Below are 24,585 nucleotides of genomic sequence, written 5' to 3'. Positions count from 1 at the left end.
ACACTACAATGTAAAGCAATTTTCTTCCAACTGAAGAATAAATTTTAAAAAAAGAAAACTAATGCACCTCATATTAAACTGTGTGGGATGTCACTGAAGTGTATTTGGGATATTTATGACCTGCTATAGACAGTTATGGGTCCTCCCCAAGTTCCTGTGTTGAAACCTAATCCCTAATGTGATGGTATGAGGACGCGGTCCTTTCAGAGATGCTTAGGTCATGAGGAGAGAGCCTGCCTGGGTGGGATTAGCCCTCAGATATAGAAAGAGACCCAGACAGCCCCCTCTCCCCTTCACAGGCATGAGGTCACAAAGTCAGCAGTCCACCACCGGCAAGAGGGCTGTCGCCAGAGCCCAACCATGCGGCACCGGATCACACACGCCCAGTCTCCAGAACCACGAGGAATACACTTCTGCGATGTGCAACCTACCCAGTCCACACGGTACTTTGTTACAGCAGCCCAAATGCCTGAATATGGTCTTAGAAAAGAAGGGCTGAAAATGAATAAGCTGAGCATCTGACTTTAGTTAGGAATAAAATACAAGAGAACTCCTACTTAAAAAAATGATGGAATTAAAAATAAAAGCATACATCAATTAAATATGGGAGGAAGGGAATAAATAAAAGTTTCAATATAATCTAAAGTTGGTTCTTTCAAAATACGAATAATAATAGTTACAAATCCATGGTGAGACCCACAGTAAAGAAAAGGCATATTGCAAAATGTGATAGATTTCAATAGTGCTGAAAAACAGATGTCAAATGTTTTCAGAAAACTGCATCTTCCCAAAACTTACTACAGAAGAATTAGAAAACCTTCATATAGCTATTACCATCAGATAAAGGGAAACAGGAGGCGCTAGTGGTAAAGAACCCACCTGCCAAACCCTGGGTCTGGAAGACCCCCTGGAGGAGGGCACAGCAACCCACCCCAGTATTCCTGCCTGGGGAACCCCATGGACAGAGGCGCCTGACGGCTACAGTCCCCGCGTCGCAGCTGGACCTGACTGAAGCGACTGAGCAAAGGCAACTCCACTCTAAAAGCTGCCAGTTCCAGAAAGTTTAAGCAAATTCTACCAAACCTCCAAGGAACTAACAGGCAACTTCTACCTTATAAACTGCTCCAGAAAAAATAAAAAGGGGGACTATTCACTTGAGTGAAACCAAAACAGGGAAGAACAGTTCAAGAAAGGAAGTTTAAGCCAATTCTATTTGTATAACATAAATAAAATACTACTAAATATAAAGTACTAGCTAACTGAATTCAGCAAGGTAATTTTTTTAAACCTCAAGAATACATGGATCACTTAACATAAGAAAAATCTAAATATATTATTTATCATATTCCACAGATTCAAGGAGGGGGAAAAACACCACCATAAGATCTCTGGGTTACAGAAAAGTAATCAGTAAAATCAATACTCCTTTCATGATTTTAAAAACAAACTTCTCATACCATTCTTAACACTTATAAATTTTATCAACTAGAATCAAATCAAATGGCAAAACATATTCACTTTAAAATAAAGAATAAAATTCAAAGTTTCCTACCACCAGCTTCTTTCAGCACTGTATTAAAAGTTCTAACTGGTGTAACAAACAAGAAAAAGAAATTACACGTATAAGACTCAAAATACCACCACCAACTATTTGCAAGAGATATGGGTGACTATACAAAATAATTCATACAAACATACAAACTACTAATAGTATTTCAGCAAGGTTGCTAGATTAAGATAGAAATACAAAAAATAAACTGCACCGCTATATACCACCAAACAATTTTGAAGACTGTGAACCTACCACTTTTAAATAATAATTTTTTAAATGTATGATATACAAGAATGAATCTCATGAAGCATGTGCTAGATTGCTGACATCATGAGGTGTACACAGGGTTACATCTTTAAAACAATTACATGTGGAACAAATAACGCAAAATGCTAAATTTAGTAAGGCAGGGGACAGTCACATAAGTGTTTTTTATACTCAACTTCAGCGTTGAAAGGGCTCACAAGAAATTACTTTAAAAGAAAAAATACCGCAAAGCTAAAACTATTTGGACAAAGGCAAACTAAATTAATTGTTATTTAAGCACATCATTCAAACAGTATCCACCTCATGATTTTCAAAGGCCGTTACAGGCAGTATGTAGGAAAGGAAGAAGAAAATCAAGTTGCATAAAAAAAAAAAAAAAAAGCAACAGCAGCAAGGAAATGCTAATATCTGATGCCTCACTATAAAAAAATTTAGTTTTCTTCCAACTACCTTTCTCCAATTATCAATACATAAGGCAGTCCATTAGGCACACATTACAGTCTTCCCTGGGGGCCTGGAAATAAATCCAGTGGTCAGCCACCTAGATTTAACACCTCTGACACTGTCTCTGACTCAATTCATTTGAAATTAGTATAGGATTTCAGTTTCAAATCCTCAATTTAAACGAGTTTTCCTTCAAATTGCAAAGATTCTTCTTTATGCAAAAAAAGAAACATTGACTAACATTTACTACTAGTAACTAACTTAAAAAAAAACAGGAATTAAAGGGACAACAGTAACATTAAGAATTTTTCTTTTAATCAGGAAAGTCTCAGAGATTTGATCCACTGATTCTTATTTCAATACTGAAAGTGCTCTGAAAAATGTAAAGCATTTCTACATACAAGATGGTGATATTATTATTGCTGTTCTCACTGTGCAGGCTAAGTCACTTCAGTCGTCTCCGACTCTATGAACTCATATGGAAGACCCTATGGACTATAGCCCGCCAGGCTCCTCTGTCCATGGGATTCTCCAGGCAAGAACACTGGAGTGGTTGCCATGCCCTCCTCCAGGGGATCTTCCTGACCCAGGGATCGAACCGGCATCTCTTATGTCTCCTGCACTGGCAGGTGGGTTCTTTACCACTAGCGCCACCTGGGAGGCCTCATTCTTACTAAAACCAACTCACAGGAAAAAGCCTCTAATTTCTTTCAGTATTACAGGACTTCCCTGTAATACTCAACCTCACTATGTGAAGATACCACACACTTTCAATAAGAGTTTATCACTTCTCACCACCCACAAACACCACTGAAGGATTCTTTCAAAATGAAACTGCTTACTTTTAATAGTAGTAGTTGTTCCTTTCAGCACACAGTTAAAGATGTGCAAAATGAGCTAGACATCTTAATGAAAGGTCAGTGTATTGACAGCTGAGGGTCATCCAAACTACATTTCACACATTATCACTACCTCAGATGGTGCTAGAGCATGCTTACTGGTATTTGCTTTTCTGTTCTTTTACCCCTGATAAATTAAACATCCTCTTTGAGTCGAAGTGTATAGAACTTAACCTCACTCATACTTTTTATAAAAGGTGTCTGTCAGTAAGCAAGAAATAGTTCAGGCAGGCTTCCAACATGCCAAAAAAGAGATCAAAACCTCAATTATAATTTTTAAAGGATGTGTAAGTATAACATAAGTAAGATTATTAAACCCTAAAATGCAAGAGCATTTTTTAAATTATTATTTTTGGTAATATCCAAATGCCAGATTTCAAAGCCTCACCAAATTACGCCAGATGCAGCTCCTAAAGGATCCTCAAGGCTGTGCACTCTTTCCAAGCTGGATTCCTCTCCTCTTTCACACTTGCTGCAAGTCCTTGTTGACACGGGATATGTTCCAAAGGAATAACTAAACTCCAAGTTCTTACAGCAAAATAGGAAAACCCAGCTAGTCTGTTTTCCAAAGCACAAATAAAATGAAATCTTTTATTAGGAAATCTATCCCCAACTTACCTGTTATTGACGTATGAGATAAACATTTGCAAATCTATACAGAAGTTAATTCTAAATTGTATAGTGTAGTGTGTGTGCATGTGTGTGTGTGGTCAATCGTGTCTGACTTGCAACCCCATAGACGGAACCCCCCCGGCTCCTCCATCCATGGAATTTTCCAAGCAAGTATACTGGAGTGGGTTGCCATTTCCTCCTCCAGGCGATCTTCCCGACCCAGGAATGGAACCCTCATGCTGCGGCAGGCAGATTCTTTACCACTGAGCCATCCGAGAAGCCCACAGTGGTGGTATAACACATGGTAACTACAGCCACTTCTCTGCTAACACACGCCACGAAGAGGAGCAGAGAGACGAAGACGACTGAAGTGCAAACTCGGATGCCCATCCCATGATTTCTCTTCTCTTCCTATGTTTAATCTGGTAGTTTGTTTGCTGGCTCCTTTCTTCCTCCACTCATTCAACAAGAACTGACTGAATGCCTACTATGTGCGAAGTATTGTTAGGTTCTAAAAGTGTACGCACCAGTTTCCAGAGGACATGAGAATACAACACAATCCACTGATGTCTTACGATCAATAAACAAAGCACAGTCGGAACACGAGCTGGCACTCTGACCTTCTTCTGAACAAACAACGATTGTTAGACAGGAAAACAGCCCAAACATCAGCTTAGAGTAAAACACGTGCAAAAAGTCAGAATTAAACTGTCATGCATACAATTTAAGGGAGACCGCGCAGACAAAAGTAACTGCTGCTGCGCTGCGGCAGGGCTCCCAAACCCTACCAGCCCTTTCAGAAGACCGCTAATGGAGGGCTCGGGGTCTGCTGGAGCGGGCAGATACCCTCCCTGGGGGGTGTCGTCACCTCTCATCACTGCACTGTGGACATCGCCACAGAAGCCCAGGACGCCTGGATCTTCTGACTGAAGAGAAAGAAGAAAAACAGGAACCTTGGTTTTCAAGGGGAACTTTACGATGCTGAACTGACGGCAGTTAATCTGAAAACATTTCAAACCGTGTCAGCAAACACAACAGGTCCGTGAGCCACATGTGACACCAGCACTAGCTCTGTCCTCCAGGAGGAGGTCCGGCTTAACTCACCGGATCAGTTAAAAAAAAAAACAAAACTAAGTAAATCTCAAAACGAAAAGAAAAAACCCAAAAGTACATACCCAAATTCTCAACATACTCCTGTAAACACCACGAGGATGCAGTCACAGAAAGCCGGACTACAAGAAATACTACAAAACAAATAACCTGCTTTTCCCAGCAAGTAAACTGCAAGGGAAAAGGAGTGGGAAGGGGGGAGAGGAGAGAAGGGAGACTAAACAGGAAAATCACAAATGCACTGACCACACTTGGATCATCTTTCACACAAAAATTTAAGACAACTGGAAATCTGAACACTGACTTCACTGAAAAATGGGAATTAGTGTTAACTTTAAAAAAATAATGGTATCATGGTTGTTGCTAAAGAGTGTTTACGTTTTAAGATACTTAAGTTGAGAGAATGCAGAGATGAGGTGATACGAAGCCCAGGACCTGCTCGCGAGTAATCGAGGTGGAAGAGGTCAGACAAGAGCGGCGACGAGCAGGACGTCGTGACGTTCTTCTGCCTACTTTTAAAAATTTTATACTTTCTATAATGACAACAAAATCCTAAAATAAAGAGCTGTTTTTAATCTCGTTCCTGTGTTCTATCACATGATCTCATTAAAAAAGTAGGAAAATGATTGAAAAGATGACTGACCGAGAGGGTGAAGGGATAACGAAGAATAATAGCTTCAATGATAATTATAAAGAAACCAATTAACCTGCCTTTAGTTGAAAAATAATCGATTCTGTGCACAAATGACCTCAGGACCTCTCTCATTTGTGGATTGGAAGTGTGGGAAAAAGAAACCCTAAGCAGGTATAATCTCATTGAATGTCTCCCTAGCAGGATACGAAACTTGTAACACCATCACATTTTCCTTAAAATGGAAGTGGTTGCTGAAGTGTCAAGAGAACACCCTGAATCGCTGTTTTCTGATTTCTCCAATCAAGCATGCCTGATGTTCAGCTCAGCTTAATGCTGGGGTGAGTTAGGGAAGTTAAGAGCCTACAACAGGGAACGTTTAGACACTTGTTTCCTGAGAGATGCTAACTCCTCTAAGAAAGGGAAACAAAGTGGGCTAGGGTGGGACAAAAGGAGGGTAAAATGAAGCTTTCTGTAAAAACTAAGGTGAGAACAGTTAAAAAAAGAACAACTAAACAGGCCCTCTATTCTCACACCACGGCCCCACGTAGCGGGGAGCAGCCCTGGGTGAGATGAGGACGCGCCCGGGGCAGAGCAGAGAGGGGCCCGCGAACACTGAAGACGGGGCTACGTGTACCCTGCCCTTGTCCTCCTTGCGGAGGAGATGAGAGGAAGTTATGAAATGACCATCATGTTGATAGTCGTGGCACCTGTCCTTGAGAGACACACCTACCTGATGCTTGATGATTCAGTGGAACACTTTCCTATTAGATTTATAATCAGTTCCAAAACACTAACTGTGGCCTTTAAGAGCCTTACAGCCAGATACAACCAAGAGGGCGTATCTACCAACCTTGCATCTCATTCCAGGGGCAGGCAAGGAAGCAGCGTGAAGACCAGAGCCCGCGGAACTTGCCAGAGCACGCACACCCACGTCTGACCTGCCGACCTCGCCAGCCTCGCCCAGTGCTCCTCCCAGCCCTCCCTCTGGGTCTGAACATGCTGGGCTCCCTGCCTCAGGGAGTGTGTTTGGCAATTTACCTTGCTTGATATGAATTATTGTCTGATACAAAGAGATAACAATTATGTTTCTTTCTCAACACTTTCTATCCTATCACCCAAAAGGTCTTTACTAAAATCTTACAGAAACAAACTCTGCAACCAGAATATAACATAACTAGATGATCTAGTTACTTCAGTAAATATTGTGGCAATTACATTCTTAAGAGCAGCCTAGCTGTGCTTTTCATTAACCACATTAACTGTGTTTCAATAACCACAATTTGAAATCTCAGCATCCAGCGCAGTGCTGAGCATAAAACAGAAATTAACACTCACTACAACTCACAAGAGGAAAAACAGAGGCGCAGCATGGTTTCTGAAGAGCATTCCAGAATAACTGTGTCCTATACAATCTGACTTGTATCTATCTAAACTTATCATTTATCATGTCTTCATGCTCACTTTATAAACAGATTCAAGTCACAAGTTACTCTGACGACCTAGGAATGGAAAGCACATTCTCCAGAACCAGCCTTCACATCTGCAGGCGTCGTTGGTTTGTCATGAGAAAACAAAAGAAACCATCGCAGGACTGTCACTACTCCCTAAGTGGTTTTTAAACAGCAAGGAAACAGAAGCTCATGGAAGGTATGACCCCAGCGTCGTCAGAGCGTTCCTGAAGGTTTTTGACATGTCTGCACATCCATTCACCCCCACCGCAGCGGCCCATGGCTGCCTAAAGACACACTTGGAGATGGGGAGGGAAGCACCGGGCCACTGACGCACCGCCCGATGCAAGCACAGCCGCCGCAAGCCCGGCCGCAATCGTCTCCACCTCTGGTTTACCCCTTCCCTCCGACCGCACGCAGTAAGATGCAGGTGCCTTAGGACAGTCAAGAAAGGATCGCCCTACAGAAAATTCAGTGGAGACGGAAACCCCAGTCCTAAGTTCCCCAAAGCGGCATGATCGATGATTAGCTGACTGATCACTCAAGAAAAAGCCCATTAGAGCAAACACTGAGACTTGACTCTCCTCCCCTTCTCAGCAGGGAAACTGAGGCCCGACCTCCTGAACGTCGCGGTGGGCCTGTGTCTCGGCCTGTCCTTCCTAACAGTCTCGGGGAACAGGCGGGCCTCGTCCTGCCCGCGGTGAACTCCAGAGGGCTCACGCGTCCCCATCTTCCTTCTCCCAGGACTTTCGCTTGTTCACTCCCCTCTCCAGTCAGCCAGCTCCTTCCTCTCGCTCCCCTTTGAGGATGCGGCTCACTGTTCAGGTTTCCACCTTCAGAACCACATCTCTTCTTTCTCCTGAGGGATAGCTTACATCTGGTAAAGCACACATAATACACCTCCGTATGCGCATATACCCAGGAAAATAAAACCCAGAAAAATGCAGAGAACATCATCAACAGCAGATGGCTTGAGCCCCTTTCCATCAGTGTCCCCCTGAAAGGTAACAACCAGCATTATCTCCCGCCAAAACTGCACGCTGGCTGGTGACCAACCTTCGTACACATGCCGTCTCTCTCCACATCTGAATTCTTCCACGCATCAGCGTCCACCACGCTGCTTTTTAAACAGGCACTCCTCGGAGCTGCTTCCACAGCCCTCTCCTCCCTCCGCCCATCTGACCGAGCAGTTTCATTCGACACAAGGACGGTACCAACTACCTACACGTGGCAATCCCCGAGCACTTCAGACACACCTGGCTGTCGTCCAGGTACCTTACACCTAACACAACCCAAATCGAATTCACCAACTCTCTCCCTCACCCTACAGCCAATTCCCTCTCCTCTCTTCTGCATGTTGGTGAGGGGATGGGAGTCACCCAAACCAGGGACCTCCCCGTCCCCCCGACCCAGGGTGTGAGGCCTGCGGCTCAGTTCACGCGACACCCGGCGCAGGGCACAGCGGCACATTCCCGACCAGAAGACACGCAGACGGCGCCAGGAGCGAACAGCAAACCCTGCACTACTCTCTCTCCCCAACACACAATCATTCAGTAAGACCCTAGAATTCTACATTCCAAACAATCCCCACACCTGCAGTTCTGCTCTAATATTCATAACCATCTCCCACCTGCCCCAGCTGCAGCCAAGCTGATTAACTCCCTGCCTGGTAAAAACCACACTGTACAAACCTCAAAAGGAGGTGACTCTCCATTGTAATCAATTCTTTTTCTCCTACTGGGCTGAACTACTTGAAGCAAGGCCATGCCTTCTTTGGAACTTAGCTTTAATGGAGTGCTTTAAGTGTTGATTAAATGCTGGAGAATTCTATGGACAGAGGAGCCTGGTGGGCTACAGTCCAAGGGGTGGCAGAGAGTGAAACACGGCTGGCTGGCTAACACACGCTAAACGCCCCGAGGCCGTCTCCCAGGCTCTGGTCTCCCTCCAGGCCTCCCTGCAACTGGCCGCCAGGTGAGGAAGGCCCTGCAGTTCCTCGCCCGAGACACAGCTCCTGGCCCCCCATCTCCGCGCTGAGGCTGTGCTCCCACCACTCACCACGCCCTCACCTGGGGGCTTTTCTCCAGCGGCCCAGCCTCCCCCCACCTCTCCCCTGCCCCCGCTCACCCTCTAACACCCCCCACCAGCCTCCCCTCCCGCACACCCCACCCTCCCACTGGGCTCTGGCTCCCACACGCCTGTTTCACGCAGGGCTGGTCCCGATCACACAAGGGGTCCTCAGGAAGTCTTCCCGGAGCATTCCAGGGAGAACAGCTTTGTCTGCCTTCTGGGTCCCCTTGGCACTCAGCAAGGCTTTCGTTAAGGCAGTTCAAGTTTTATTGGACTTGTTTATGCAAATTACATAATTGCTTATGCTAATTGTTTATGTCCCCCCATCCACACCCCAGACAGGAAAGCCTCAGAATTCAAAAGGCATTCATCCTGAGAGCTTCAAAAAACTTTAACAGAAACACTCTTTTTAGACCTCTTCCCTTCCATCCAGGGCCACAGCCCCACCAGCATTTACTGAGTATGGAAAAGGAGCTCTTACCAGAAAGCCAGGTAAATAAAAAAGGTTTATATCACCTCCCTGAGAGTTACCATACATATGAAAAACAGCAGAAAGCAAAAGGACCCACTGAGATCTGGAAGCTGGGTGGTGAGCCAAGTCCATTTGCCAGCTGAACACACGACTACTGTCAGCTTAAAGTGTGCTACCATTTCAAACTCGTCCTCAGCAAAATTCATCCTCAGCTGCAAAATATTTAAATACGAAGAGCAGGAGACACATCTTCATTCATTCTCATATCACCAACTCCCAACTAGAGTCCTAATCCTCCAGTTTGACGGAATTAATTAGTGAAACCCCCACACGAACCTTTTGCTTCCTACTTTCAGGAACTGACCCACACCCTCTTATCAAAGGGCAAAGGCATCACGTCTGCGCTTCTACGTCAGCTACTGAGCCCATGCATCTGCTCCCTCCACTGCTCAGTCCCAGCCCTCAGCATCTCCCGAACCACGCAAGCTCCCAGCGGCTTCCCTCCTCCACGTCCAATCTCTGCCACTCGAAATTCACCCAGCACTGGCACTTCTTAAACTGCACTGTGCAAACGCATCGCCCGGGGATTCTGTGAAAAGGCCGATTTTTCAGAAGGTCTGAGGTGGGCCTGAGCGTCTGCATTTCCCCCCTTCCCGGGAGAAGCTGCTGCTGCCGCTCCACAGCTCACACTCAGGGAGCACCATCTCCACCCGCAGCAAGCAGGCGAGCAGCAGGAGCCAGACGCCCGTCAGTCCCGACGGGGTAAGTGCGGGCTTCTACACTAGCAAAGAGACTGGACCAGACACCCCGGTCCCTTCCAGCGCTCTCGTCCTAGGCCCTCCCTGGAATATTCAAGACGCTGTCACTCATTTTTCACCCGTGAAGCTTGGCAAAGCTAGTCCCTAACAGGAATTATCAATGATCACGTTCGCCAGATTCTGAATGATTAATAGTAACCATCTACAGACAAGCTGGTTTAGTCCAACACTACAAATGTTTCTAAAAGATGAAGAACATACTGTGCAAGGGGCTATATACAGTTGTACTTATGAAAGTACCTTAAAGATAAATGATCACCACCATCTCCCTGTATCCATCACTATTATCTAGAGATCAATATTGCTTGGGTAATCTATCAGTTTCTCAGAACCATGAGGCTACTGACAGCTTTGTCTCGCTGGGAGCTGGGGTGGGAGACCTCATGAACAGGTATGGAAGTAGGAAGCAATGAGACTTCCCAATTCGCTATTAGCAGCTTCAAGTCAACCTGAGATTAAAAAAACAAAAACAAAAAAACCAGCATTCCAAGAGTAGTGACTACAAGAGGATCCCTGCCCTCAGAAATGGGCCCTGATGTGGTGTCTTCACAGTGACATCACTCCTTTAGCAGTCCCAACACACAGGTTTATAAAACTTGTCTCTGTGCATTTATCAATGTGTACCTGTGTATTTACCTCAAAGAATCCATCTGCCAATGGTGCAGACTCGGGTTCGATCCCTGGGTGGGAAAGACCCCTGGAGAAGAGAATGGCAACCTACTCCAGTATTCTTGCCTGGAAAATCCCACAGAGGAGCCTGGTGGGCAACGGTCCAGGGCGGTCACAAAGAGTCGGACACCACTCAGCGGCTGCATAACAACAACAATTTATCAGAGAGACAGTACTGCTCAGGTTCTGGTTAGAAACATCAAGCTCTTCTTAGGACTTAGTTACAAGTGAGCCTGAAGCTCCAACACTGTGGCCACCTGGTGCGAAGAACTGGCTCATTTGAAAAGACCCTGATGCTGGGAAAGACTGAGGGCAGGAGGAGAAGGGAATAACAGAGGATGAGATGGTTGGATGGCATCATTGACTCGATGGAAATGACTTTAAGCAAACTCCAGGAGTTGGTGATGGGACAGGGAGGGCTGGCGTGCTGCAGTCCATGGGGTCGCAAAAGAGGCAGACACGACTGAGTGCTTGACCTGACTGACAAGAGAATTTTAGTGTCTACAATCACAAGGGCAAATAGTAACTATTCCCCTTATAATTACACTGATGCCAACACTTCTGTTAACATCCCCCATAAAAATCAGTTTGTCGGGTGTTGATACTCTTCTAATGAGTTAACTGAGGTCTCTAAAAACTTGTCACGGAGGACAGAAAGGTGCAACCGACAGTGGAAAACACACACTTGCAGGGAATTAACCTGAATGTTGATTAGTCTGAATTACAAGTATTTTCATTTTAATCAGAAGCATGACTTATCTTAATCAACCAGGATCTGCATAACTAAAAAAAAAAAAAACAGGGTGTTTATCACACTTTTAGAACATAAAAAAACAATAAAGACTCTTTCTAGTGTCATCACTCACTTTACTACATGAGACAATGTTTCACGGAGACATTTTGTCTTCCACTTAAATTTGTAACAGACCATTAGTGAAGACTTAATTTACCATTAAGTGTAGTACGGATTTTATAGCCATGGATAAAACAGTTGTTTTTGCCTATGTGAACACTTAAGAGTTGTGTTTCCTCCTAGTCCACTTAAGAGGTTTTTAAAAAATTCCTCCTCCAATGACAATTCAGACAGTAGGTGGGCAAAGTTAAGGATAATACCCTCAGGTTATGACCAACTCCACATCTTCCAAATTTTACATTAATATGGTCTCCATGACATTAAACTAAAAGGAAATGTCTCATTCTGAAAGATAAAGACAGCATCTCCCATAAACTTCATAAATCAGAAGAAAGCAAAACCCTCACAGGCCTTACAGAAAGAAAGAAGAGACGGACTTTCCAGAGTTCTGGAGGCCCCTGGCCGACTTCAGGGCAACCCTGAGCATATGCGTATTTGCCTTTTCAAGAAAGCAAAATTAACATTTGCTTAACCCAGAACTTAGATCCTCACAAACGATGATACCCAGTGAAGCATGTGGTTAAGTAAAGGACTTGGTAAAAAGGACTGGTAAGTCTTAAAGAATCCACCTGGAATGACTAACCCTAAACTTAGTCTGACTAGACCTTGATCTACTAGTCACTGGGTACTTCTGCAAACAGTTCACGAGTCCAGAGTGATGGCAGAGTCTGCCCCCTCTGGTCCTTCACGACGGTTCACGGGCCTCCTGGGTCACACAAGTGGGGTCAGGGGCCTGTCCGTCCCCGTGACAACAGTCACGGGGTGAGCCACTGCCTCTATCAGAATATTTTCCACCTTTGTTTTCTAAACACTGGCTCACTTGTTTCCACAAACATGCCCTCAGATCTACAAGTATTTCAAGGGATCCTAGAAAATTAAAATTAGTTATCTGTGAATCAAAAATACATTTGACATGGTAGATACTCATAGTAATTATGGGACTAAATGAATGAGTGAAAGTGTACAGTCTGCCCGTGTCACTGAGCAATAGCATAGACCATCTTCCTTAATGAGCCCTAATTACCTCTAATTAACACTTGTGGCAATTTACTAGTGCTAAAAATAACAGCACCAAACTAAATCTGTAGAACATCTCACAGTTTACAAAGCACTTCCATCTCAAATCTGAACCTCAGGAAGGGCTCTGAGACAGATTTTTTTCACCACCTCTTCTCTCTCTAATAAATGAGGCTTAAGGAGATTAAAGGGTTCCTCGCAGGCCTTGCATCAAGAAAGGAGGCACCGGCGGTCAAGTCCAGCTCTTGGTTCCTCCATCAGGGCTCCTTCAGCCTCAGACCCAGGGCCTGGGTGATACCGGTCCTGCTGTCCTAGGTACTTGCCTCACCCCATTTGATCTTAATGACCCCATGTGGCTCAAGGTCGTTACCTGCCTCCACAAAACAGGAAAGAGGGAGCCAGAGCTCCGGGGTCAGGGCCACGGTCAGAACGCAGGTCTCAGCTCCAACTGCCTCAGAGTGCACGCTCCCCAAATGCTGACCTGCTCCAACTGGCCCCCGAAGGTCGTTAAGGACAAGGTTTTCACATTCAGCAAGTCAGGCTGTTACACACTGCTGAGTGCTGAGTCGCTTCAGACAAGTCTGACTCTTGCGACTCCGACTCTGTAGCCCAGCGGGCTCCTCTGTCCATGTGATTCTCCAGGCAAGAACACTGAGAGTGGGTAGCCATGCCCTCCTCCAGGAGATCTTCCCCACCCAGAGATCGAACCCGCGTCTCTTCTGTCTCACTGGCAGATGGGTTCTTTGCCACTAGCACCACCTGGGAAGCTGCTGGCTTGGCAAACCCAGAGTACTATATCAACTGCTCCAGTAACTGGGTCTACCTGTAACCCTCCGGGGGTAACACCGTCTGCCTCACCGGGTTGTTATGAGGATTAAACGAGCTCATATTTACAAAGCACTTAACAGTGCCTAGCACATCCTAAGAATGATACAAATGTCTATCAGTTAAAAAACAAAGACACAAACTGAGGAAAGGTGCCAGTCTAAGTCACTGAGAAACACTCGATTATCCAGTGAAACATGCTTCCTGCTTCCTCTCTTAAACAACATAGGCTGAAATAAACAAAACTATAAAATACCACAGGAAAATATGGGAAATTTATTTTAAATCTGCCCACCTCTCTTAAATCTTGGGATGGGGAGGCCTTCCTACGCATGACACAGAAGCCTGAACACCTAGAGGAAGACGGACACAAAAGCGCCAACAGATGAAGAAAAGAGCGACTTGCAAACCAAGGCTGTCTCCCAGCTATGCCCCCCGGAAACAGACCTGTAAGTCGGGAGGAGCAACGCAGGCATCGACCACAACAGGGACAAGGAAAATGCCGGTCACAAGAGAAGTAAGTCACCAACTAAAGCATGGGGGAGAAGATCTACACAATTAAGAACGGTCATTTTTCAAACGGAGATTTCCCCCCCCAAGACTATTTACCCCACCCGCGCCCTTCAACCCACAATTATACCCACCACCTCCCATTACTTCCCCCCTCCACACTCAATGGAGAACGTGTGCGCGTGTATCATGTCACGTGTGTAAGGAATAGTACACGCCTCGCCCAACCCCAGGGTGCTCACTTCTCCCCCAAGGAGAGACTCCGTTTATTACATAAACCTGCACATCGGCTCCCTCAGAGACGATCCAGAGAAACGCCCCCCGTTTCGGATCTAGAGGACACAGGCCAGACGCGTGTGTTTTTACCCGTCGTACGTAAGTTCCCTCTCCAACAGTAAAAGAGGAACAGTCGTCCCTGAGGAATGAACGGACTCCACAGAGTGACTGCCATATAAAACCTGGACTCAGGATTGGAGTGTCTCCTATGCTCCTGGAGAAGGCAATGGCACCCCACTCCAGTGCTCTTGCCTGGACAATCCCACGGACCGAGGAGCCTGGTGGGCTGCAGCCCATGGGGTCGCTAAGAGTCAGACACGACTGAGCGACTTCACTTTCACTTGTCACTTTCCTGCATTGGAGAAGGAAATGGCAGCCCACTGCAGTGCTCTTGCCTGGAGAATCCCAGGGACGGGGGACCTGGTGGGTGGGCTGCCGTCCGTGGGGTCGCACAGAGTCGGTCACTTAGCAGCAGCAGCGTGCTCCTACCTCCTACTTGGAGACAAGGCTGGCAGGGAGCGGGCGACCCCACGCCATCTGCTCCGTCACTGGTCCTGATCTACTCCAGAAAGGTATCTGCTTGGGCTGGCAACCTCAGGCTGACTGTATTAGGTCCAAGGATGTTCCTTTCTCCATGACAAAAGGCAGGGGGTTCAGTTGTTTTTAAACCCACAAGGTAGGTCTTAGAAAACTTAAAACAATGACAACGTTTAGTCCTTCTAATCTGAAGACCAGACCCTCCAACGGAGCCCCGGGACATTAGGAGCTGGAAGAGATCTTACCCGTACTCTACCCCAAGCTCATCATTCTACTGAGGAGGAGCTCAGAGCCCAGGGCAGGTTAAAACGGACGCCCACAGGCACACCGAGCTTCCCCGCTCCTTTCTTTAAACTACAGACCCCACCTCAGGTCACAGCGGCCAAACGTCAAAGCCCTAAGATGTTGGCCCCATTCCAGTGCGAGCAGTGTCAGCCGCTCAGCCGTGTCCGACTCTCTGCAACCCCACGGACTGTGGCCTGCCAAGCTCCTCCAGGCTCCTCCGTCCATGTAATTCTCCAGGCAGGAAGACTGGAGTGGGTACCCATTCCCTTCTCCAGAGGATCTTCCCAACCCAGAGATTGAACCTGAGTCTCCCACACTGCAGGCAGACTCTTTACCGTCTGAGCCACGGGGGAAGCCCGTTATAGCCAAAAAGCTCTCCCAGTATATGATTAGAAACAAAGAAAGAACTCCTTAAGTATGTATTTCTCATACATGACAATAAAAGTCAAAAACTGGTTCTGTGCATAAAATCGCACTCTTTGGACCATGTGTCAGGAGTAAGCTGACTGTAAAACCCAGACAAGTATTAAATAGGCAGTGGAAACAAGTACAGTTCGTACTTTCTCTCGCTGTACTTAAAAGCATGCCTGGTATCTGAAAGAAAACTCAAACATTCTAACATATTACTAATGGAGGTAGACACATGAAAAAATACACTCTCCACCTGCTCTTCATCAGCTGTACACGCCAGCAGAACGAGGCACCAACAAGCACAAAGTTCTTCCTGCTTGAAAAGAACGTGGGGCGGGGAGGGAGACACAAATCAACCAATTCAAACTACCTCGAAGTTCTAGATGTTTTTTTCCCAATCATTATTGACATGGTCCAAAACAAAATTATTTCAAATTTTATTCAATTATCAACCAAATGCTTTCACTTAACTGGAAAGGAGGCTAATTTCCTATAACAAGCTTCATTTCAGAAAATACATGTCAGAAATTCTGGATCTGGGGGGACTTCCTTGGTGATCCAGTGGTTAAGAACCTGCTCTGCAATATAGCAGACAGGGGTTTGATCCCGGAGAGGGAACTAAGATCCCACATGCCACAGGGCAGCTCAGCCCGCATGCCGACCAAGAGATGTCACATGATGTGATAAACATCTCCTGTGCCACAACGAAGGCCTGACACCGTCAAACAAACAGCTTTTTTCCTAAATTCTGGATTTTTTTTGCGTTTTGCTAAAGTATCGACATCTATAAACTTACAAAATACGTGTAATGTATAACCAAAATATTTCACTCCAATATAACTTCTAAGTCCCAAACTCTCATGTCACTGGACTTACACCTTAGCAAAACACTTTATCATTAATACATTTTACAATGCAGTAAAGCAATCTCAAGTGTAAAAATACAACAGGGAAACATTTCGGCATTAATGTGGCATTAGGGATGGTTATGCTTTGCTTCATTTAACAAACTAAAAGGCATACCAGGCATATATTTTATATATAAAACAAAACCATTCCACCTCTAAATTGACATGTAATTACCCTTCAGTAATCCGGTAACCATTACTATTCTTGATTCTAAAGTACAATTATCACGTAACTTGAAAGAGCTGCTATTTCGTAGTTAACCAAATATCCTAATGTTCTTTAATCAAACTACCATTAAAGTCTATTTTTTCCAGGCCCTGGAATTTCAATTTATGAAAAATTTCCAAAGCCTAGAGAGGAAGTTTCATAACAACCAGTCACAGAGACTTAGGTTATAAGCAGCTAATACATCTAAAGAATCTACACGGTCAGTGTTCTTTGGTTTTATTTTAACTCTACTATCTTTAGAAAACCAAAGGAAAGTATAAAAAAAAGTCTGCCCAAGAAGCAGAGGGACAGGAAGCCAGACTCAAAACCTCTTGTCACCAGTGTTGTCCCTGAAGCCTGGGGTAGAGGAGGTTTTAGAAGGTGAGACTTTCAGGGGTTAAAAAAAAAAACAAAAAAGGTTTCATTTACCCAGACTATTTTGGACATTTTAATAACATTTCTTTCTCTTTTTCAAAATGTCAGCATCTTTAAAGAAAAGGCTTTTCTACTGAGTGGCTTCAGAATCTCTCAACTGTCACAGCACAATTAAACCTTCTCCTGTCCAGGTAGATTCAACCGTATTCAACCCGGGCACACAATCAAATCATTAAATCTGAGACACCTCATTCAATAGATGCCTCATTAAATTCATCTCAGAGTTGAGGTAAGAGATGCCTGTGAAAAGGAGGTGGGCACACCTGCTAACCCTTAAGAAAACTTTGAGAGAGAATCTCAAAATCCACATATAGCTTTATTCACGTGAAGGTATTAACAGAAAAGCACATGTACAATCTCCTGCCCTGGGGGTAGGTAGAGGTGTGCGGGTGTGGACGTGTGTCCTGGGAGAGGGCTGTGTCCTGGAGAGATGTGTGTGTGTATTTAACACAAGCCCTGGGTAACAGGAAGGAAGGCCAAAGATTCAGAACACACACCATCAGCTGCTTCACAAAATTCCACAGATTCAACTCAATGTTTAAACTGAAGTACCAAGTATTATACGAGCCTTGGATCATACACAAGCTCAATAAAAGCTAAGTTACCAAGAAATCAAATTCAGCATTCTATAAAGAAAGAGAACAAGAAAATAAAACACCTTACACTTTAAAAATAAGAATCTTGGGATAACCCATCATTTAACAATGTTACAGATACAGAAAAGAAACTTCATAAACTTATTTACACTCCTTTCCCTACAATTATTTCAATGAGTGTTAAAAACAAACAAACAAACAAAACACACCGTTTTAGAAATGACTATGAAATTTAGGGAGAGTACTCACTCTCTAGCCCCATATAATACAGAAATCACAGAAATTGAACAGCAGAGCGGCCTGCATAAAGCACCACTGGGCACTAAAGTACAAACAAGTTTGCCTCAAATAAGAGATCTGGGCCCATCTTTCATGACAGCTATTTCTGATACTCACAAGTAAAGCTGTGTTTTCAAAGAACTGAAGTGTCACACCGCCATCTTCAAAACTTATCCACTTTTCATGAAGATCAAGTGCTAATACTCTGTAGCCAGTGACAATTTTACGGTTTAACAACTGAGGCATGCTCAAGCAAGAGGATCAAGAAGCATCAGGTGAGCTGTCTTTCACACCAACTTGAATGTACGTATGACTGTTTGCCACCAGGATACTTGGAACACTCTCATACTCTTTCTGTATTGTCCCCTTATTGTCCAGTCTTGCTTCTTTATGTTAAAGGCAGCATGATAAAAATAGAACCGTCCACATTTTACAAGGAATACCACTTGGGACTAGAGGATAATATCACCTCATTACCAGCAAAAATAGCGTATTTCCTGAATGCTTTTAACCAAGTTAAAAATCCAAACATAAAGAGATCCAGCATCAATTCGTGGAAAGGGACATGAATTGTAAGACAGAATGGGCATGCTCTCTTAGCTCTGCCAAGAACTGAAAAACCAGAAGCAAGAATCAGAACTCTTTACACATCAGCTTCTCTGTCTGAAAAGAGGACTGACGCTGACTCCTCCCTAATGTTTCTGAAAGGACACGAGACAATTCATGTGAAAGCTCTTCTAAGATTTTTGAAGATAACAAATCCAACATATTCATAGACATTATCAAACCACAGTTAACGAAGGACAAGACAGCATGCACTTTACGTCAAAAACAAGTACAAAATATAAATGTAAAAAAAACAAAAATAAAGTTAAACCCTTTGTTCTTAAAAGGAGTCCTGAAGCACACGCTGGTGTCACATGTTCATACCACGCTACTCAATGCTGCCGTAATTATCGTAACAAGACACTGCTCGTCAATATTACAGCTTAATGCTGAACCACCCCTTCTTGATTTCCACATAGGAAACCATGTAAGGTTTGATCATTCCCAGAAAAGGAAAGGGAGAAAACTAAGAGCGGATGAGGCGTCCCTTTTCCAGAACAACCCCAGAAAGTCACAGTAAAAACGTCTGGTCCAAGGTTCACCGGCCACAGCGGGTGTGCTCTCTGCTCCGTCAACATCCTTCCCCCGTCACAACTGCAGCTGAAACGGCGAGACGACTAAATCTAAAAGGCAGAAGAGAGTCAAAAATGTAAAAAAATACCCTGTAACACTGCCCTTGATCAATGACTCAGGTGCCCCCAGGGAGTCCAAAACATACCCTGATTACTGATGTTGAGCAACATAAATTCTTGAATTTTTTTTTCCACTTAAAATTACTCTCTTTCAGGTAAAATTTAAGATAGCTATTTTAAAAGGAAATTAAATGTTAATGTATCTAGCAGACCTAATACTTCACACAAGTTATTTCGGATAAAGCCACAATTAATTTTTTTCTAATTTTAAGTCAGCTAAAAGCATGGCTGCTTGAGAGAAGCAGTAACGATTTTCAAACTAAAGTTTCTATCACAGCTCTGCAATCACAAAGAGCCCTGAGTCCAAAGCCTTTCAGTTCATTAAAGACTTTCATTTTACTTTGCCTAAATAAATATTTAAATATTCAAAGCAACCACAAATGGCTTCCAAAGCCTATTTGAGAATCACCTGGGCCAGGTTATAAACACTAAGATTTAACTGAAAGGTGACCTCAAGAGAATGAAGTTCTCCCTCAACAAGAACTTCTCAAAAAAAGCAACTGATAAACAGACAAACTATACATAAACAACAGGTAGTGAGCTCAATTTAAATACAGGAAAACGTTCAAAAGCCTTCAAAGGCAACTTCCTAGTCTATCCTTAACTCCAACTACACATATAAACAAAGTGAAAGGAAGCAACAAATTTAAAAGTTACATGTAAAACTCTAAAAGCAAATGTGGTACAAAACACCCACTCAAAGGGTCTGGTGTAAAACAAATGTCAATTCTCCTCTTCTTGAGGAAAAGAATTACTCCGTAACACTTTCTTGTTGGGTGCCCTACATTCCAAAGGCGTAATTTCTGGGAATCTCCTCCCAGCTTAATGCAAACCTCCCTGACATGTGAAGTCTTGACAATGCTCCTGTGATAAGCGAGACCACCTTATAACAGAGCCCCTTTGTTCACCAGCAGCTACACTTCCTTGCAAAGCTTCAAGTGGACTCATGCTACGGTAAACTTTGTTCTATGGTAAATGAATAGCAACAGAGATGTTTGATATATTAACTTTGCTTAAAATAAACTCAATTTTGTATAAAATGTGCAATTAGACATCTTGATAACAATCAGGCACCTTCCTTCCTTCCAGGACTCCTGTATACAGGCTTCATATTCAAGAATAGGCTGGATGCTGTGTGTGGCTTCCCGATTTTATTAGTTACTTTTACAAGCGTGTACACGGAGGGGGATATGTATTTACGCTGTGCATACTACAGCAAAGCAAGTAAGTTTAGAGTGAAGTAGCAATGACTGCTTTTCATGAACAACAGAACAAAAAGATTAAAATGAGCACACCAGAAATTTGAGATTTAACCAGAAAGATAATCTGTCAACTTTACATGGAGATAAGTTTAAAAACAAAAAGCAAAAAACAAACAACAAATGAACCTATATATCATCCACTTAGAACATTTTAGACACACTTGAAGAGACAACCAAGGGGAATCAAAGATTTAACTGCCATGAGTAGGACACCTAAAACCCTTCCCATGGACACTTATCATGACCAGCAATTCGGTCATGAGGAAAATGAGGCATGCGGAGATCTCTCCATGCAAAATATGTTCAATATGTTCAAAATATGCTTAACACAGACCGTGCTTCTTTACACACACACACAGGCATTTACCATTCTCGTGTTAACAAAATATCATTCCAAGCATGATTACCATTTAATGCTTCCATAAAATAACAGTATTTTATAAATCACATGAGGCACAAGAGAGGAGAATATAATTGTTGCTCCTACATTAATTAAAATTAAAAAATCACCTATTTTCTAGACCATAAACTTTTAAAGACTTGTCATCCGGGTGGGACTTTATCTTCAGGTACTGCAAATGCTATTCTATTACAATACAGTTTTCTTTATGAGGCCAAATTCCATCAGAAATCCACTTAAATTAATTAAACATAAAGGAACATCTCACCAGGAATGCTACCAGTCTTGCATATATCAATGTAGGAGTAAACAGGTCTTCATTCAGACTGACTATAAACTGCTACTAGAACACAGGTGTGGACCAAAAACATTGAGTTGGAAAGAATGGCTACAGATGAATGCAATTACAAGTTTGATTTTCTTTCCACCACCACCTACAACCTAAGTGGAGAAATAATTTACTACTTTAGTAAATCTGGGAAAGATGTAACTCCTAACTTAACTATTACACTAACCTTATTTTAAAATAAAATTCCTTACCACTAAAACATAATTCTTCAAACCAGCAGAGGAAAAGGACATAAAGAACTTATTAGCTCAAATATACAGCCAGGACCCATAGCTCCCTAATTTAGCACCAGTCAAGTCTTTAAAAGAGAAACACTAGTCACCCATGGTCAAGAACTTGATCTAATGCATCAATTCTATCCCAATGAAGAAATTTAAGATCTTTAATCTAGAAATGAAAAAAGGATGCAGAGGATTTTAGATCACACTCAGTGAGAGACGGCAATCACTTAAAGTCCTACTGTGATCCCTATTGGAAGACACATTGTCAGTTCTGGCTATAAAGGTTAAAGGGGAGAAACCAAGAGAAAGAAATACCCAAAACCACTTCTGACGCAAGATGTACACTTGCAGAGGAGACTGAAAGAAAGCCAAGAAGCGATAAGGAAAAGTATCACTAAAGAGGATCGTGGCTGCCGGGTTCCACCGAGGACTACGTAGGCAAAGGACAGGACGGAGAGCAGGCGGAGGGCACCGGCCGACCCTGGCTGAGCTCGGGGCGGTCGCCGCCGGCCGCGCGCTCCCGAACGTTTCCCGCTGTCCTTTTCCTCTGCTGGTTTCACGGCACACGAAGTTGCCCTACAGCCTCAAAAGGCCGCAAACCCCGCGGCCCGCGGCCCGCAGGCGGCACCGTCACGGTAGCGCTGCAGGGCCCCTCTCAGGAGCGTGTGCACCCGGGGCCCCGCCGCCGACTCTGCGCCCGCGGCGGGAAGCGCTCGGCTCGGTCCCACCCGCCATTCGCGCGAGCGGAGAGGGGGCTAACAGAGCCCCGAGGGCGCGCGCGGCGGGGCGCAGGTGACCGCCTTACCTGCGTAGAAGCGGATGAGGCAGCCGACCTCCGAGTCCAGGCCCTCCTCCTGTACCCTCCACAGCGCCCCGAAGCCCAGCTGGAAGAGGTAGTCGTTCTGGATCTGCAGCGGCTTCTCGTCCGCCTCCAGGCGCCGCGCGGTCTCCCCGTGCAGCTGCACGTACAGGGTGGGCGGCGGGGGCGCCTTCTCCGCGGCCGCCGTGTCCCCGCCCGGGCTCTCCTCCGCCGGCCGATCGCGGGCGGCGTCGCCCGGGCCCTCGACGTCCCTCGGGGCCGTCAGCGGAGGCGGGGAGGCGGCTGGGGAGAGCGGCCAGGCACCCGAAGAGCGGCCGCGCAGGCGGGGCTGGCCCGGGTCAGCCTCCAGCTCCTCGGACGACGACGAGCAGTAGGGGTCCGGCCGGCCCGACGCGCCCTCGGCGCCGGGGCTCGGCCTGGCGCTCTCGGGCTCGGGGGCCGGGCCCGCGCCGTCCGGGGCCCGCGGGACGCCCGGGCTGCAGTCCGCGGGCGCCGGGCAGGCGCGGGAGGCTCGGCGCGGCGGCGGACCCCCGACGGCGGCCAGCGCGGCCCTCCCGGGCGGCGGCCCCGCGGGGCCCCGGCCCGGCACCTTCAGCACGCCGCCGGCCCTGGGGCCCGCCTGCAGCAGGCGGGCGGCCACCTCGCCGGCCGTGGTGTCCAGTGTGCAGAGCACCGGGCGCAGGCGGCTGGCGGCCGGGTGGCGGTCGAGGACGTGCACGCAGCCGCGCTGGAGCTGGTGCCGCACCCAGTCCCGGTCCGACGGCTGCAGCGGCAGCATCTGCCGGGGCCGCGGGAGCAGCGCCCGGCGGTCCAGGCTCCGCGAGCACGGCGGCGCCGCGGCCGGGCCGGGGGCGGGGAGGCCGGCGGGGCGCGGGGCGGCGGCGGCGGACGCGTTCCTCTTCAGCCGGCCTCTCCTCAGCAGCAGCGAGCTGGCGCCGGGCCCCAGGGCGGCCCCGCCAGCAGCGGGCAGGGGCGCCGGGCCGCGCCGCCGCCTACGAGCCGCGCCTCCCGCCCGGCCCGGCGCCGCGGTCAGCGCGGACCCGGGGCCGCCCGCCGCGGCCCGGCCCTCCGCGCGGGTCTCCGCGGCCGCGGGCTCCATGGCGGCGGGGCTCGGCGCGGCCCCGGCTCGGGGGGCGGCGGGCGCACAGCGAGCGGGGGGCGGCGGCGCCACCAGTGGCGTTCGCGCGGCCGTTCCAGGCGATTATGTGGCGGCTCGGAGCGCTCCGTCGGCGTCTCGGTGTTCCATCCCGCGCGCCCGCCCGGCCGCCACCGCCCCCCGCCCGCCCCTCGCCTCGCGCGGCCGAGCCAGCAGCCGAGCCTGCCTCATTGAATATTAATCGCGCGCTGGGAGAGCCGGGCGGGAGGCCGGCGGGCGGCGCGCCTCATGAATATGCATCGCCCGCGTGACGGCGACCCCGCGGGCGGGCGCGCGGGGCGGGGCCTCGGGGTAAACAAGCGTGACGGCGTCGGGGGGCGGGGCCGCGCGGCCAGGTCCGGGGGCTTCCTGCGCGGGCCCGAGTTGGGAGGCGGCCGGGAGACGGGCGGCTCGCGATGCCGCCTGGGAGCTGTAGTTCCAGGCCGCGGCCGGGAGTCCCCGAGAGGACCGTGGCGAACTACAAGTCCCAGAGGTCCGCCAGGGCCGCCCCGCCGTGCGGCCCGCCGCGGACCCGGGACAGTGGGTGTGGTGCCCTCTGCTGTTGGAGTCGGTGCTGGGGCATGTTCGGTTCGTGAACTTGTAGTTACCCGCCCATTCCTGCTCCTAGAGGCTTTCATTTTCCCCGCAGGTTGAGACAGGGCTCGAACAGACTCCAGAAGGCACGGAGGTCCGGGCGCTCGCTCTTCCCCTCACCACAGCTGAACTCGCCCGGAGACAGTCGCGCCGCGGCCCCTTGCAGCTCCTGTGTGAGGAGCAAGGACGAGGACCGGGCCCTGGATTCTCCCTGCTCAGCTTGAGGTCCAGAAGGACTGAGGATACGGAAAGCGATGGGAAGCAGAGGAAGCGCTGGAACGGAGACACCTGGGACAGAAGATACGGGCCCTGTG

At 46.9% G+C, this 24,585-nt stretch overlaps 1 protein-coding gene across 2 annotated transcripts in view; it reads right to left on the bottom strand.

The window, feature by feature from the left end:
• The window catches only part of PHLPP1 (PH domain and leucine rich repeat protein phosphatase 1), a 221,767-nt gene extending 197,973 nt beyond the window's left edge, over positions 1-23,794 (bottom strand). The window contains exon 1 of one of the 2 annotated variants that reach the window (XM_065932864.1): positions 22,528-23,794. In XM_065932864.1, coding sequence (XP_065788936.1) covers positions 22,528-23,641 — 1,114 coding nt within the window. In that variant the 5' untranslated portion in view covers positions 23,642-23,794. The remainder of the gene's footprint in view (positions 1-22,527) is intronic. The other variant, XM_065932863.1, reaches the window with a different exon arrangement.
• Between the last annotated feature and the right edge of the window lie 791 nt (positions 23,795-24,585).

This window comes from Muntiacus reevesi, chromosome 4, assembly GCF_963930625.1.
Source record: "Muntiacus reevesi chromosome 4, mMunRee1.1, whole genome shotgun sequence".
NCBI lineage: Eukaryota > Metazoa > Chordata > Mammalia > Artiodactyla > Cervidae > Muntiacus > Muntiacus reevesi.
Note: the sequence above shows the minus strand (reverse complement) of the source record. Positions and strands in the feature narration are given on the sequence as shown.